The 17,076-nt window shown below is 34.9% G+C and overlaps 2 protein-coding genes across 5 annotated transcripts; one reads left to right on the forward strand and one right to left on the reverse strand.

Moving 5' to 3' along the window:
- Positions 1–8: 8 nt before the first annotated feature.
- Positions 9–10,839, forward strand: LOC106135071 (sodium/potassium-transporting ATPase subunit alpha). The gene is made up of 17 exons (XM_060946640.1): positions 9–289; positions 712–861; positions 1,816–1,988; positions 2,461–2,631; positions 2,916–3,045; positions 3,113–3,349; positions 3,876–4,164; positions 5,102–5,333; positions 5,689–5,860; positions 6,085–6,233; positions 6,549–6,750; positions 6,910–7,064; positions 7,434–7,620; positions 7,903–8,142; positions 8,455–8,643; positions 8,756–8,873; positions 9,383–10,839. The coding sequence occupies exons 1-17, from the start codon at positions 148–150 to the stop codon at positions 9,495–9,497; spliced, it is 3,051 nt and encodes a 1,016-aa protein (XP_060802623.1). The 5' UTR covers positions 9–147; the 3' UTR covers positions 9,498–10,839.
- Positions 9,574–17,025, reverse strand: LOC106135181 (protein TESPA1). Of its 4 annotated transcripts, none has more exons than XM_060946723.1 (6): positions 16,971–17,025; positions 16,826–16,863; positions 15,894–16,324; positions 15,062–15,217; positions 14,361–14,454; positions 9,574–12,289 (listed from the first exon to the last, which is right to left on the reverse strand). In XM_060946723.1, the coding sequence occupies exons 3-6, from the start codon at positions 16,248–16,250 to the stop codon at positions 12,120–12,122; spliced, it is 777 nt and encodes a 258-aa protein (XP_060802706.1). In that variant the 5' UTR covers positions 16,251–16,324; positions 16,826–16,863; positions 16,971–17,025; the 3' UTR covers positions 9,574–12,119. The 4 variants fall into 4 exon arrangements, with proteins under 4 accessions (XP_060802706.1, XP_013190866.1, XP_013190864.1 ...); XM_013335411.2 differs by lacking the exons at positions 16,826–16,863; positions 16,971–17,025 and adding exons at positions 12,692–12,776; positions 16,662–16,807 and having other exon boundaries at positions 12,109–12,289; XM_013335412.2 differs by having other exon boundaries at positions 16,826–17,020.
- Positions 17,026–17,076: the final 51 nt, after the last annotated feature.

Consider the following 17,076-nt stretch of genomic DNA (forward strand, 5'->3'; position numbering starts at 1 on the left):
ATGAAATTTTACATTTAATAGAACTATGTTTTAATTTTCACATACTTTCAACCTACTAGATTAATGAAATAAATCACGGCCATCGGGTAATAAACACTAGGAAATGATAATTTAACATTATTGTTTCTCAAGCACAAAAGGCAAGATATGGCATTTAGGCATTCTGGTTCTGCAGATGATCTGTTTCGACCAAACAATCCCAAAGGACTCCGATCAAGAGACTTAAGTAGCACAAGGCTAACTGAATTGAAAAAAGAAATACACACAGATTTGCATCTCATGCCCTTATGTAAGTACACTGACATCATTGAGCCTTCATAATTTCTAAGCCTCAGGTAGGCAACACATCTTTAAAACTTATCCAGATCCTTTCACAGCTTTAGTTTTGGTATCAATTTGCAAAATCAGGAACGGCTCTATGGCGAAAGAAAGATAAGTAATCATGTAGGTAAGTCCATAGTGATAACTCTTAACCTACGAGACAGATATAAAACAACGCTAAGTAGGTAAATACCTAAAATTGTTAGAGGTCAGTTAGGAATATTATAGTTTTTAATATCAAGAAATGACAACAGGTCTGGTATTGAAAACCCTCCGCATCCTTACCTTCTTCGGCACTCTGGGTGCGTTTATCAGCATGAAAAGCATATACATCAGTTTCATTACAAAAACCGTACTCTAAGAATTATCTTTATTTACCGGTTATTGTAGCAAATTTGTACTCACTACTGGGCACCGATCCAACAAATGGACTGACTGCAGGGAGAGCTGCTGAATTATTAGATTTCTATGGTCCGAATAGGCTTACCCCAGCGACTCAGGACGGATGGTTATCAATTCTTTTTAAATCATTATGTACAGGTAATGCAATGCAATCAATATAACTTGTAAGTATTTAGGTAGTAATGTTAACCAGTAGATACTAGTTGCGGGGTAAGTAAAATAGAAAGTACATATTTAAAATTAACAGTAGGCAGGTATTTATTAGCATATATAATATAATAGGCTGGTACCTTTACTAATGGAGCGTCGGCGGTCGAATCGATAAGGTGTAAATCGTGATGCGCAGAAAGTCACAGGTTCGAATCCCACCTCGGCCATGTAGGTAGGTACCCATGACTATTTTCGATTAATCGTTATGTACATTAGTTTGAATACTAACCGATGTTCTTAGGTAGGGAAAACATCGTGAGGAAACCTGCAACTTCAGCCAACTGGATATTTGTTACCATCATCCAATACGGGTTAAGTTTACCTGCACAGGTTGCGGAGGTCAGATAGTCGCTTCGAAAAACCTGACTTTGGGTGAGTCAGGTTTTTGCCTCCCTGGAGAGGAATCTGTATTGTGCTTTTTCACCATGATCCTAAATTGGGTAAGTCAGGTTTGTACAAGAAGCGACTACCATCTGACCTCTTTTGCAGAGGAAACATACCCTTAGTCGCCTTTTCGACATCCGTGAGAAAGAAATGGGAGTGATTCTATTCTTAAGTACCGGATACCACACTGCACCATGACGTCTTAGTACTACCCAACTATGTTGGTGTTACGAATCAAATATTTTGTAAATAAATAAATTGTAAATATAAAATTGGTTAAGGTTGTATGTAATTATAAAATATAAACTAGTATAAATAAAATAGTGATATTATGTATAATTGATATAGCTATACACATGCTATAAGGTAGGTACCTAAGTAGGTAGGTGGTGACCTACCTACTTAGGTACCTACCTTAAGTAGGTGTACTTACATATTTTTTCAGTTTCCTATGCCAAAAAAAAGACATGCATTGCATATTGCAAGGCAATTTTTCAGGTTTTTCAATTTTGATTTGGCTGGGCGCTTCTTTATGTTTAATCGCATATCTGATAGAGACCTCGACGAAGCCTACAGCCAGTCTTGAAAACTTGTATCTTGGCTGTGTTCTCATTGGCGTCGATCTTATATGCGGATTGTTTAGTTTCTACCAGAACCACAAAAGTTTAAAAGTACGTACGCCCCAAGTCTTAACTCTTTTTATTTATCAATATTTAGCGATTTTGCTGCTGCTTGCGAAAAGCTGGAAACAAGCTTACCAAAACTGGTGACCTTTAGTTATTAAAAACTTTATGATGTCTGATATAGAATAGCGCTCCAAAAATAGCATAGGTATTATTTTTTACGGAAATTACACAGGAAAAACGCCGCGGGCAATAATTCAGCCATGGCAAAGTTGTCAGGGAACTAAGCAAGGCTACGCATAGACAGGCAGACAGAAAGACATGGCAAATCTTACCCACATGGCTACAATTTAATTAAACATGAAACCAAAGGCGGAATATGACGTAAAATGTTTTTCGGTGGTACCTAATATAACATCTAAGCCAAATATTTAAGAATTTTGTACTCATATCGAATAGAATTGATAGGTATGCTCTGTGGGAATGCCTTACAAAGGTTGTTTAATGTTTACTCTCGCAGATTATGAAGACATTCAACAGCATGATTCCTTCCTACACTAGTTGTATCCGCGATGGCCTACTGTACGTAGACACTCCGGTGGTCGACCTAGTCAAAGGCGACGTAGTCAAAATAAAAGCTGGAGATGTTGTGCCTGCAGATATCAGAATAATAGACAGTAAAGGATTCAAAGTAAATAACTACAGATTTTGTCTTTCTTTGCATAATAATATGTACTTATAAGGGGCAACAACGCATGAGATTTGTGAAAAAAGCTCATTTTAGTTGTATTTCTGTTGACGATTTCCTATTCAATTACTTACACGAAGCGTACGTTCAAATTCCATGCGGGAAGCACACTTTGATTAAGTAGGTAGTTGCATATTTAGGTAAACATATTTACGCTTGGATGTTCTTCTTCTCCTCTATGTAAAGAGTCCTCAAAGTTAAAATTAGGTATATTATATTTTTTTAAGGTTGATAACTCTTCATTAACTGGCGAGAGCATAGCTGTGCCTCGCAGTAACAGTGAAGGAGTCGCCAACATATTGGAATCGCCAAATGTTGCATTTTTTTCTACTCAATGCGTTGAAGGCTGGGCAATGGGTAATACATTGTTCTATAACAAATTTACTAATTTTTAGGACCCTAAAGAATAATAATATATTTTCAGGTGTTGTGATATGTTGTGGCGATTTAACAGCATTAGGCCGGGTTGCGGGCCTGGTGGCTCGGCTACGACCAGCGCCATCGCCACTGTCCAGAGAAATTAAACGTTTTATGCGTTACGTGTCCATCTGGGCTTTGGGCCTCGGATTGATGATTGCTTTTGCTTCTTTGATGCTGGGATATCCTTTTATGCAAACGTCCATTTTCGTTATTGGTATTATAGTAGCGAATGTTCCGGAAGGTTTGTACCCTTACCATACAATTTTCGTCTTATAATTTGCGGGTCGTAGTATCTACCTAGGTCAACAATAAATAGATAATTTTCTTCATATTCTCGACGCTTCTCATATGTAAGTATTTATTTATTATTATATTATGCACGTAAAATGTATACACTGCTAGTCGAACCTTTGGACGAAACTGGGATGAATAACATGTGGAGCGATAACTCTCGTAATCAAAATTATAGGTAGGTATACTTAACGAAACGGAAATAAAAAACACTACTGGAACGTTAGATCACCTTGCTTTGCTAACTACATGAGTGGAAAAAAAATAGTTGTTTATAGCTAAAACTTAAGTCCGTGGCTTAATTGAAAATGCCGATGACGGGCCAGAAAGCGAAGCCAAATCTTATCCATACAACAAAAGAGAAATGTCATGAGGTACAAAGGCTTATCTCTATTGGAATATCTTCTAATCGTGTTAACTGGGAACAACATGTACGAGTGAGGTCTGGTAAGTATGTCTAAAATAATCTTTTTTAGGTTTGCAACCAACAATCACGGCGTCGCTCACTTTAACAGCCCAGAACATGGTAAAAAAGAACTGCCTTGTAAAGAATTTGGAAGCTATAGAGGCATTGGGTGCATGTAATGTAATCTGTTCGGATAAAACTGGGACGCTCACGGAGAATAAAATGTGTGTACAGAATGTATGGATGGCAAACAAGACTTATCTGATTACTGACTACGAATTCACAAGTGATTTGCATAAAATATTTATCTATTTGTATACAGTAAAAACATGTTTACCGACTTATAAGTACTACTACATGTAGATAAGATAGTATCAATTAGGTATATTATTCATATTTAGTTTTTTTTTTTTTTTTTTTTTTTTTTTTTTTTTTTTTTTTTTTTTTTTTTTTTTTTTTTTTACAGGACAAATTACACAGATTGAGTTAGCCTCGAAGTAAGTTCGACACTTGTGTTACGAGATACTAACTCAACGATACTATATTTTATAATAAATACTTATATAGATAAACATCCAAGACCCAGGCCAATCAGAAAAAGTTCTTTTCTCATCATGCCCTGGCCGGGATTCGAACCCGGGACCCCCGGTGTCACAGGCAAGCGTACTACCGCTGCGCCACAGAGGCCGTCAAAGAGGTGTTGTTGCTCGCATGTAGGATAGTAAGTATACGCTTTTCGCATAACTTGAGGAAACTACAATTATTCAGACCGATAGGACACATAGGCGTGTCAATATAGGTACATACATTAATACACATGGTCACGTCTATATCCCTTGCGGGGTAGACAGAGCCAACAGTCTTGAAAAGACTGAATGACCACGTTCAGCAATTTGGCTTAATGATAGAATTTAGATAGGCGTGACAATATACATTGCCGTGATACTTAATTTAATAAAGCTACTTCTTTCTCTGCTATCAAATCAAACTGAAAATGATAACATACATACTATTCAATCTGCTGCTATAGGTACCTTATGCGAAAAGAAGTTTCAAAGTTATAATGTAAGACAAACAAACTATCCAAAAAGTGATTATTGATTTCTGTTAGATACTCTTCGTTATCAGTTTTTTTTTAAATTATTTTACACTGAATTTTACCTGTCTTATTTTATGTATTCATTTGTATTGCCAATTAAATTAACATATTGACACATACGTTTATTGTAAATTTCAGGGGTATCGCAGAATCATGAAGGTATACGTTTGTTAGCGCTTTTTTCTTTTATAAATATCTTATGAATTATTCCACTTTCATCTTTGTAACTTCTTCCTAGCGTTTGCTGCAATTAAAATATGTGGTGCATTATGTACTAGTGCCAGAATACAACTTGAAGGTGATATCCAAGGCGACGCATCTGAAATAGCAATTTTAAAATTTTTGAGAAAATACGACAATATTACTTCCATAAGGGAAAGATATCCTAAAATCGCTGAAATACCTTTCAACTCTACCAATAAATATCAAGTAAGAAATTGTAGTTTTTGAGATAAGACTAGAACACAATCAGATAAGATACCAATAGTAGGCGACAGCATAATCATCAACCTGTTTACCGCATATTTGCTTATATTAGCGCGCCCTAGAGTTGCATGCATCCAGGGTAACTTGGTATGCGGTTGCCTGTATCCCAGCATAACTGCAGAAGATAAATACACATATCACGTTCTTATTCCTAATGGGGTAGACAGAGCCAACAGGCTTGAAAAGACTGAATGGCCACGTTCAGCTATTTTGGCTTTTTTGGAATTGATGTAGGTAACATAGAACTGGCTCAATAAAAACTATTTTCAGTTTATCCTTATTTTGGATATTATTACAGGTAGGAATTCACTTTGTAACATCGGCATCAAGATATTTGCTGGTGATGAAAGGTGCACCAGAATGCATAATACCTCGCTGTTCAACAGTTTTATTTGAAAGGAAAACTGTCGACTTTTCTAAGGAATTGCAGGAAGCAGCAGAAAAATCATGCGACACATTAGCTAACACCGGTAAAAGAGATACCTACTATAATTTCAAAACTTATCTTCTGTGTATGTTTAGTAGCCCATATAGCCCAGTAGCCATAGAGCTATGTAGTATATATCATTTTTATCGTGAACGTGGCCATTCAGTCTTTTCAAGACTGTTGGCTCTGTCTGCCCCGCAAGGGACATAGACGTGACCATATATATTTATGTATGATTTTTAACGTGATTTGATGTTGGATTTTCAGGAGAAAGAATTCTAGCATTCGCTGATCTATTATTGGATCCAAATAAGTTTCCTTTGAATTATGAATTTAATGGAGATGAGATCAATTTCCCTTTGGAAAATTTACGTTTCATTGGCATGATGGGCCTTATAGATCCACCGAGGCAAGAGGTTCGTTCTTCTATATCTGAATTTATTGTTGAAAATATAACTATGGATAGGTTTTCACATTTCAAATTAATCCAAAGAAAATCGCTATAACCATAAGCTGTGGACTTTCTATCCCTTCAATGGAATAATTAGCTTTACTGTGCCATTCTGAATTTCTCTCGTCACACTTAAAGTGATTTTGTAAATATTTGATGTCTTACAGGGCCCTAATGTAGAAAGTATATTACTTAGGACTAGGTAGTATATAGTTAGTATATATTATAGTTGGTATTCCTACTATAGCGCCACCTATTCCGGCCATTGAATGGTGTGCAGGTAAGAGAATCAATCGCAAAGGTCCGCGCGGCTGGCGTGCGAGTGATGATGGTGACAGGAGACCACCCGTCCACGGCGCGGGCCATCGCTAGGGAAGTCGGCATCGCCACGTCGCCAGCATGTCACGTCGTCACGGGCACGGAGTTAAGGAATATGACGTCGGAATTACTGTATTGGACTCTTGAAAAACATTACGAAATTGGTACGCATCTGCCTTCTTCTACTTCCTGTTTGTAGGTAAGTAGTTACCAGGATTTTCTTAGATCTTATTCTTAGATGAAACAGTTGAGACGGATGACAAAACAAATTCCTCCTTTTTTTAAGTGGGTTAATTAATTGTATTTTTTACATATAACTCTAGTTTTCGCACGCACGTCTCCAACTCAAAAGCTTCAGATAGTAGAGGCATGTCAGCGCTGCGGGAATGTTGTGGCGGTCACTGGCGATGGAGTCAACGACGCGCCAGCATTACGAAGGGCAGACATCGGGATATCTATGGGCATCACTGGATCTCAAGTAACTAACTTATTACTAGGTTTCTGTTCAACACAAAAACCATCTTAAAAATTTATCAAAAACACGTTATTTTTTAAGTGCAAAAAATTTTATTTCATCAGAAAGCTGCCTTTTTGTTTAACTATAGGAAGCTGGCTCGTTATCAGAAGGTGCGTGAATGTAAAATCGTTGCCATGTGGGACCATACACCTCACTGGTAAGCACCACTAGGTACCTACCTAACGGTTTTACTTCGAAGAGAAATAGATTTACCTACCTTACTCTACCACTGAATTTGAAACCCCCTGATCACGGATCCGACATTCTAGCAATAGTTAGGTACTTAGGTACTTTATAGTGTAGCTTAATTATTCTATAATATTTTTTCAGGTATCCAAACAAACGGCCGACATTATTTTGATGGATGATAACTTTGCTACTATTGCTGTTGGAATTGAAGAAGGAAGAAGAATATTCGACAATTTAAAAAAATCTGTTTGCTACATTTTAATATCGAATGTGCCGGAAATACTTCCGGTCATGATGTTCATTCTATTTTCTATACCATTGCCTTTAGGTTAGTTTTTGCTTAAGAACGCGGGTAAAGATTCTTTTGTTTGGCTCTTACTCAAAACACACACACACACACACTCTACTCAAACGAGAAGAAATCAAAAGTTTACCTGAGAGTTAAAGAAACCGTGCCTTTGTAGGAGCAATTTTTGTTTATTAATAATATAAATATATAACAGGGGAATCTCAGGCATCTCCAATTTACCCTCCAATTCACTCTAGTCACTATTCTGCACCACCTTTGTAGCCCACATTTTACCTTTATCACTTTCGTTCCTCATTTCAGGTGTAATGACTATACTGTGCGTTGATTTGGGGACGGATATGTGGCCAGCAGTGGCGCTGGGGCATGAGATAGCAGAGTCGGATGTAATGGCGCGACCGGCCCGAACCTCGGAGCCTCTCGTCTCTTCCAAGATGCTAAGACTCGTCTACGGTCATCTGGGCTTGATGGAATTTTGTGCTGGAATGTATGCATACTTCATGGTCATGGCGATACACGGATTTTATCCAGCAAAATTATTTGGTTGGAAAATAATATTGTTTTAATAAGTATTTCAGTATTAAAGTTATTTTAGATAGTTCAAGAAAGAACGTTCAAGGACGACAGAATTAATTTCACAACACCATTTGGTACATACGAAAGAACTATCTTAAACATATTCTTTAAATAGGTACTTCTGCCCTGATGCACAGATATGAAAGCCTTGTTAATCCTGCCATGTTAATAATGAAGTGGACCCACTTTACTCTTTAGGATTTTACCAACGGAAATGGGAATTTTACCTATTTCTTATTAATACTGCAGATCGTTATTTACTGTATAAATATGTTTTAGGAATAAGAAGGGACTGGGATGACGAATCTGTCAGTGACGTCAAGGATTCTTTAGGTCAAGAGTGGACCTATCCTGAACGAAAAGAGTTGGAGCGCGCTTGTCAAGCGTCCTACTTTGTGGCTGTAGTTATGACACAAGTTATGAATGGAGTCATCTGCAAAACTAGATACAACTCGGTGTTTCACGTTGGTAAGCTCTTAGCCTATGAACTATTGTTGTAGGTGGGCATGTACGTTAAAATGCTATAAGATATAATTTCCCAATATCTGTACTTCTAAACGTGATTTTCTGTTTTGGAAAGGTATGCGTAACAGAGTTCTAAACCTAGGACTGGCGTTCGAACTACTACTAGCGTGCATTATTTGCTACGTACCGGGAATTAACGGTTTCTTCCGGGCGTACCCAATAAAATGGCAATGGTGAGTTCGCAAATGTACACTTTCATCTTATGAATTTTTATTACGTACCTACATTCATTTGCAAGAATAGTACAATGTTCTTTTTAATCACTTCCTCCCCCCTCACCACCGGCTAGGGCAGTGGTGTAGGTAGGTATATGTATAAAGAATCGGTAAAAAAAATCATGGGAGATAATTACTAGTGCCGTGTGGTTCCCGGCACCAATACAAAAAAGAATAGGACCACTCCATCTCTTTCCCATGGATGTCGTAAAAGGCGACTAAGGGATAGGCTTACAAACTTGAGATTCTTTTTTTTTTAGGCGATAGGCTAGCAACTTGTCACTATTCGAATCTCAATTCTATCTTAAAGCCAAATAGCTGAACGTGGCCTATCAGTCCGCTCAGGACTGTTGGCTCTGTCTACTCCGCAAGGGTTATAGACGTGATTATATGTATGTATGATAATTACTAAGTTTACTGCACGCACACGATATACCTACCTAATTGTGTATTTTGTATATTTTCAGGTGGTTCTTGGCACTACCATTTTCTGCACTGATGTTTGCATTTGACGAATTCCGAAAATATTGCATTCGACATAAATTACTTGGAGGATGGTATAATGATCTGACATATTACTGAGTCAATAGGTTCTTATGTAAGTACTTAGGGTAATTAAGCCACCATGTTAAGGTGTGAAGATATTCTATGAAAAGAGTTTCCAGATTTAATATGCTTTTATTTTTTATTTGCCACATCTTTGATCCCACAAAACTTCCCTTTCCAACAAATATGACAAAAGCACTCTGTGATATTTACATGACATATTTCTCAAATTCATAAAAGAGTTACATAATCTTTGTTTAGAAAAGTTTAAGAGTTTGTTTAAAAAGTAAGTAGAGTAACGAAGAAACAAAATCTTATAAAAATATATGAACGCTCATATATTTTTATAAGATTTTGTTTCTTGTGCCGTGTGGTTTACGGCACCATTCGAAAAAAAAGAATAGGATCACTTCATCTCTTTCCCATGGAAGTTATAAAAGGCGACTAAGGGATAGGCTTACAAACTTGGGATTCTTTTTTAGGCGATGGGTTAGCAACCTGTCACTATTTGAATCTCAATTCTATCATTAAGCCAAATCGCTGAACGTGGCCATTCAGTCTTTACAAGACTGTTGGCTCTGTCTACCCCGCAAGGGATATAGACGTGATTATATGTATACATACGTATGTATGTAATTTGTTTCTTAAGTGCAAACATTTTGAATACGTAAGTACTTAAAAATAAAACTTGCTTCTATATTATTCTGATGGCCTTTGCCTGTGTATTTGACTTTATTTGTTGTTTGGGTTAATTTGCTGATTTAGAACTCCATTTAGTTCCTTGTTCATCTATCTATAATTATGATATGTTTGTCTCCACACATCTGGTATCTACGTTATTTTATTTTCGTAATTGAACACATTTGAGTAGGTATACCTATACCAGTCAACTTTATCAGTTTCTAATTTATTTGTAACTGACTTTTCACACAAACTCTTATAATTTTGTTGATAAGGCACCATAAACGACACCCAAACTTCAATTCTTGCAAGTAACGCATCCCTTATCCAAATGAAATGGTTATCAACGTTCCAATTTGTGGCTTACGAACTTACCAATCAAAAAAAGAATAATTACTAAAATCTATATACATTCAAATTCTATAGAAAAAATACAATACTCATATAGAAAAATTGCAAACAGTAGTACTTAAGTATATTTGAAAAAAAAAACAGACTAATAAATTTAAAAATCCGATGATAATAGACATTATTTCATAAATACCTACCTAGTATATATTTATTAGGTGCTTTATGTAGTAGCTGGCTTACCACCTGCGAGCCTAAAATTGTGTCAGTTCAGTTACCAGCGTCAAAAATAACTTGGGCAACGCAACGGTATCCCTCGAGCTGTGCTCCAATACACAAAGGGCCATGAGCGTATGTCAAAATTATATACCTACAGATGGTTTTTTAAACACCAGCCAAAATATCAAAATAACTTTGGTACATGGCGTAGAAAAAAATTACTTTCAATAAAAATTAATAATAAAATATAGTCGCATAAGAACTTAAATTTCGTATGTTAGGTTTAACTTCATTTTCCCTTAACGGTAAAAAAGGTATTACAGGTGTGCGCTGTCTCTCTGACACGGGGCTGTATTTCGCAATACGTGAAAGCTAGACTACTAGAACAAATCGTTTCACTTGTCCCACCATGAGACAACTTTATGGGACTAGTGGGATAGACTGCAATAAATAATAAACTTAACATAAAGAATAAAGACAATAAAATTAAATCATTGATTCATAAAGCAATCATTTGTTATTTAAAAGATTTTAAGAAAATTCAATAAACATAAGTAGTAAAAAACAACCACAGCCTAGACTTAAAAATACATACAACCCTGTGATGTATCTTTAAGTAACGTGAGCAAAGCATAATAATAAACAAAACAAACTGCTACACAATAATATACTTTCTAAACTAATACCACACTAATACTAATTATTAAGTAGTTTTGTACATTTATTACTTTATAAATACTCAAGATAAATAAATTTATTTTTGAGGCAAGGTTTATCAATAACAAGTACACATAAAACACACATAAAAGTACTTGCATATAGGAAGATTATAATTTGTCTATTTTACTTAGTGATCAAGTATAAGTGAACATGTTTTTAAATTACATTAAAAATATAAAGATAAAGATAAAAATTAGATAAAATACTATCTACCAACCATAAGCTCTTTAGATAAGAATAATAAATTCCATAGATTCGCTAGAAGATTGATTCGAAACCACCATAATTTACTAATAGAAAATATATTTTTGATTTTAAGATCACAGTGGTTTTACTTTCTACCCTTATTTTTATATTCAGTTTCCCTCTCTTTTATATACTACTATCTATTGTTTTACGTAAAATTTAGAACATAATTATATTATGTATTACATCACTCGGATAGAGGTACATATTTATGAGCTTAATATTGCACAATCGCGCTCAGTAGGAACAGTCAAGTTAAGTCCTACTTTGAGAAACATTACTTTAACGAATAATTATTGCACATTTTTTTTTATATTTCAAATAAACTTTCCAAGGACTCCGTTAACAAATAATTAAGTAAAATATTATGGCAAAGAATCTATAAATTAATGTCGGAGCTTGCAAATATAAAATATCTTTGGCCACAATGGGAATTGTTAAAATTCATTGGTGTTGCAATCGAGACGTCAGCATAGGGTTCGCAGCGAGGGGACTTCGCATGTCTGCTATTGAGTGGCGAGTCTTCATAAGGGCTTCCTCCCGACATACCTCATCCTGTAGTATGCAGTCTATTATTTTAGCTACAATTGTCGACGGTGGAACATGAGGATTCCCTAAAAAAATAATATTGTTAATAAATACATTAAAAATAAGCGTTTAAGTCTAAAGAAGTTTCAAAAACGAGATGAGATGGGAAAAATAATTGAAAATGTATTACTTTACTACTCAAAGTTTCGAACTATCTGTTCGAAGAGGGAATAGATTTTTACCTACAGAAAAGGGTAAATCTTTAGGAATACTTTTTAAATAGTCGTGAACTGGATTGAGGAAGTTACAATGAGAGAGGAAACCTGTAAATAAAAGCTAAACCGTAAGAAACACTCACCAAGCGAGTTTAATCTCACTCTTACAAGAACATAACCATTCTAGTAAGAGTTAAACTCGCTTACTGCATAAATAGTATTAATTTGTATTGTTAGTATTACTAGGTTATGGTTTAATTTGTTAGTACTTACTGGACAGCAATTTCTGGAACTTGATATGATTTATGATAACCCGAAGTAACCGGTTTCATGAAACGGCAAACTGGTGTGCAGTGTTCTGTTAGTTAAGTTAATTATTCCACATGTTAGTAAGTTACATACTATCTACTCTTGTTACCACTGATATACAATAATTATTATTAATAGTGATTATTACATATTGGTTTACAATTATAGTAATGCAAATGAGGGTAAAGCCCATTGTACAATAAAATGCACAAAATATTGTGTTGTACTCTGCAGCAACGCCCCCTGTTGGAATTTTTGTTCTACCTATGGCAATATAATGTACAACAGAAGAACATTATGTACAAAAAACAATTTAGTATGTACGTACAGTAAATTTGAGAAAAAATGATACTTTATAGGGCGCTGCTAGTGAGTATACTCTACAGCGGCGCCACTCAGAATACTTACTTGTATTTATACTAGAAATCTGATTTTTTAATTAAACTATGTACAAACGTTTATTAGTATGTACGTCTTAGAATAATAATGAAAATGTAAGCAACTATTGTTTTATCAAATTTAAAAGAAAGACCGTAGTTAGGTAGGTACGTTGCAGTGAACACTTCTTCTTTCCTGTCAATAAGGCAATTAATAAAGTAAGTACTAAATTAATAACACAGATTTTGTGACAGTAGTAACAATTTCAGGAAAACTATATTGTCTGCCTTTTATTTTTTCATAATGAATAAAAAAAACTAGCCTTTGCTTTGCGGCTTCACCCGCGGTAAGCTTTAAAAACGTAAAATCAATTAATTCGCTAATAAATAATAAGGCTTTGCAAGACATTTCTAATAAAGTTAGATAAAACAATAGTTGCTTACATTTTCATTATAATTCTAAGACCTACATACTAATAAACGTTCGTACATCGTCTAATTAATAAATCAGCTTTCTAGTATAAATACAAGAAAATATTCTGAGTGGCGCCGCTGTAGAGTATACTCTCTAGCAGCGCCCTATAAAGTATCATTTTTTCTCAAATTTACTGTACGTACATACTAAATTGTTTTTTGTACATAATGTTCTTCTGTTGTACATTATATTGCCATAGGTAGAACAAAAATGCCAACAGGGGGCGTTGCTGCAGAGTACAACACAAAATATTGTCTTGCATAACACAGAAAAAAGAATTGTTTTATTTTCATCAATTAAATAATGAACATTAGAGTTGTGTTGTGGTTCCCGGCACCAATAAAAATAAAGAATAGGACCACTGCATCTCGTTCCCTTGGATGTCGTAAAAAGCGCCTAAGAGATTTAGAGGCTTATAAACTTAGGATTCTTCTTCAAGGCAACCTTTCACTATGTATATCTCAATTCTACATATAATTAATCTAAACAACTGAACATGGCCTGTCAGTCTTTTCAAGACTTTGTCTACTCTGCAAGGGATTTAAACGTAATTATATTAATCAAATTTAATTAATAAATTATTTTTTCCATTCTAATCATAATTTTTTTGCTTGGACATAAAATAGCTTTATATGTAAGAGTTGTTTTATGTTCTTTTTTAATTTTGTTTATGTTTTTTATATGTTTTCTGACTATGAATTTGCAACATTAGACATTTTATGGCCTTTATTATTGTTAAGAAGTTAAGTGTTTTTAGTAACAAAATTAGTATAGAACTTACCTGTAAGACCTCTGTATCCAAATATACCGCAATCATGCATTCTCATGGAGTGATGTTCATTCTTTATAAATTCTTCTGTGCTGATTCCTTTAAGCTGAAATCATGAATATTTTGTTTTCTTTTTCACATGTAAAAAAGAAGACAATACATATGTGGATAAAGCACATATACAAGAGTGTGGAGGGAAAGGTCGGAGTGGGAAAGACTGGACGAATGTATTAAATGAAGGACGTCTTGGCAATGGTCTGGTCAAGAATACCCGAAACCGCCGAGCTTGCATGAAGAGAGTTATGAATATGGATGAAGTGAAAGGAGTATGTAGAGATGGCGTGGCAAGTGGAAAGGTGTAGTCTCTGCATAGCCCTCCGGGGAATGGCGTGATTTTATGTATGTATGTACATATAAGGCATGTGGAGAATTAAATATTGTATTTTATCTATGTGTCATGAAATAAAAACATAAATAATTATATTTATACCGTTATGTGTTTAAGTAGGTTTGTTAATTTAGAATTAATAAAACAAACGACTTATTAAAAAATAAATGTACCAATATTGTGCCGGTAATCTGAATAAAATAGTTTCTGAGATTGTTTCTGTATGAAATTTTTGTTATGGACATATGACAAAAACTATGTCAAATGAGGAATTGGCACATTTATTTTTAAGTGACTTGACCTTTCACTTATGTATGAAAACTACCTTTGATGGAGCTAAAAATCTGTCTGGTATTCGCTGTAGTTTTTGCTGCTTTTCACTGGGTCCAAATCCTAATGCCAGCAAAACTGACTCGGCATCAACCTTTCTTGCTCCCAGTACGTTCAAAACAGAGCTGCTGCTTGAGCCACTTGCATCAGACTAGAAATTAAACATAATATTTTAATATAAACATTACTTAACTAATATCTCATTATTATGGCTGCCTGGTTCCAGGCACTTTATATTAGTACCCCTCCATATTATTCCCATGGATGATGTATGTAGAAGGTAACTAAGTGAAAGGCTAATAAACTTGGAATTATTTTTAAATGAAATGTGCTAGAAACCTGTCACTATTTGAAACTAAATTCCATCTAAAACCAAAAACATGAATGTGTGGTCTTTCAATTTTTGTCAACTGTTGACCCTGTATAACCTGCAAGGGATATAGATGTGGTTATATGTTTGTATGCTATTTTGGCATTGGGCGGATTGAGGACTGGTCCTCTGCAAAATGGTGAAGATGTAACCAGGACAAACACCAGGGTGGGGTTTAAAAGTGCAATGCAACGTGTAAGAGCTATACATGCAAAGTGTAAACCAGAATGAGGCCACTTTGGTGTCTGATGATGGGCATTAAGTGGTCAACTCTGTCATCATTTCTCTGGACAAGCAGAAAACCTTAATCATTATTTTGTTAGGCCTAACATGCGGACTAACACAATAGAATCTGTAAATTAACTTTACTATTGTAGAACAAAAGGTGCTTATTAAACATAATGTTAAATTAAATAATGATGAATACAACTTTTCAAATTAACACAATAGGAATTACCTGAAGAGAATGATCCCTTAATAAAGGGTTTTTAAATCGAGGTGAGCAACCTTCTGATTGCACAGAGTAATCTCGCTGTAGTCTTTTGACATTTCCCTGAGGGATACTAGTCAGTACTCCACTTTCTAGTGATTTGCGTTTCCATGTGTCTTTAGAGTTAGGAACTTCTAAATTTTGTTCTTCATGTAGTTTCTCCGTAGCAACTTCCACAACAGTGTTTTCAGTCACTGAGTCATCAACTTTACTTTCATCAGATTTTGCTTCCTTGCTTTCAGCTTCATCTGGTTTGTCTGCTTCTGGCTCGGGCTCAGCAGGAAGAGAATCTAGCCATTGTTGCACAGGACTGCTACGTCTCATGTCGTCAATTACTCCACTTAGCCAAACCCTTACTTTACGTTCCAGTAAAGATGACACTGACTCGTTAAATGAATCTGTAAAAAATATGAGTTGATGTTACAACAGAATCCTTAATTACAAAATTTCAAAGCAGGTGAATAGTTAAAATGTCATAACATAAAACTGATTTGAACAAACAATACTTTTTAAGTAATTTTTTTATTTAAAATAGTTACCTGTTTTGTAATTAATTTATTATTAATTCATATTAACAATTAATATATATCAACATACAATATACCTACCTACTCATATTATGGATATTTTCAAATAACATTAAAATAAGGTAAACAAACAGGCAAGGACAATGGATTGTTTTTAATTTAATAATATGTCGTATTAAAGATTTTTTTGGATGATGGTGAAACCAACCTTGTTTAGGATCCATCTTCGATTAAGGTAACGCTGCATGCAATATTAGAGGACATTATGAAAATAACGTGCAAAACATTCTATCGCGATAAATTAATCATAATATATTACCACAAAAACAACGATTGGTGGGTACAATAAATAGGTAATTCACAAGAGCTCACCTGGCTAAATAAGTAATTATTGATGAGGTTACGTTGCCCTAAAACAATAACCAATTTAAATTGTATTTTGTTTGATTAAAATTTACTCCAATATTTAATAAAATTTTAAGATTTGTACACATCAAAGATCGAAGAAAACACGGACCGTAATCATCACGGCACGGACAGGATAAAAGCTCACTTCCTGACTTGACACTGACAGTGACAAGTGACATTATTAAAGTTACCTACTTTTGTACACGAAAGGTACT

The sequence above is a fragment of the Amyelois transitella genome, chromosome 11 (assembly GCF_032362555.1).
Source record: "Amyelois transitella isolate CPQ chromosome 11, ilAmyTran1.1, whole genome shotgun sequence".
Lineage (NCBI taxonomy): Eukaryota > Metazoa > Arthropoda > Insecta > Lepidoptera > Pyralidae > Amyelois > Amyelois transitella.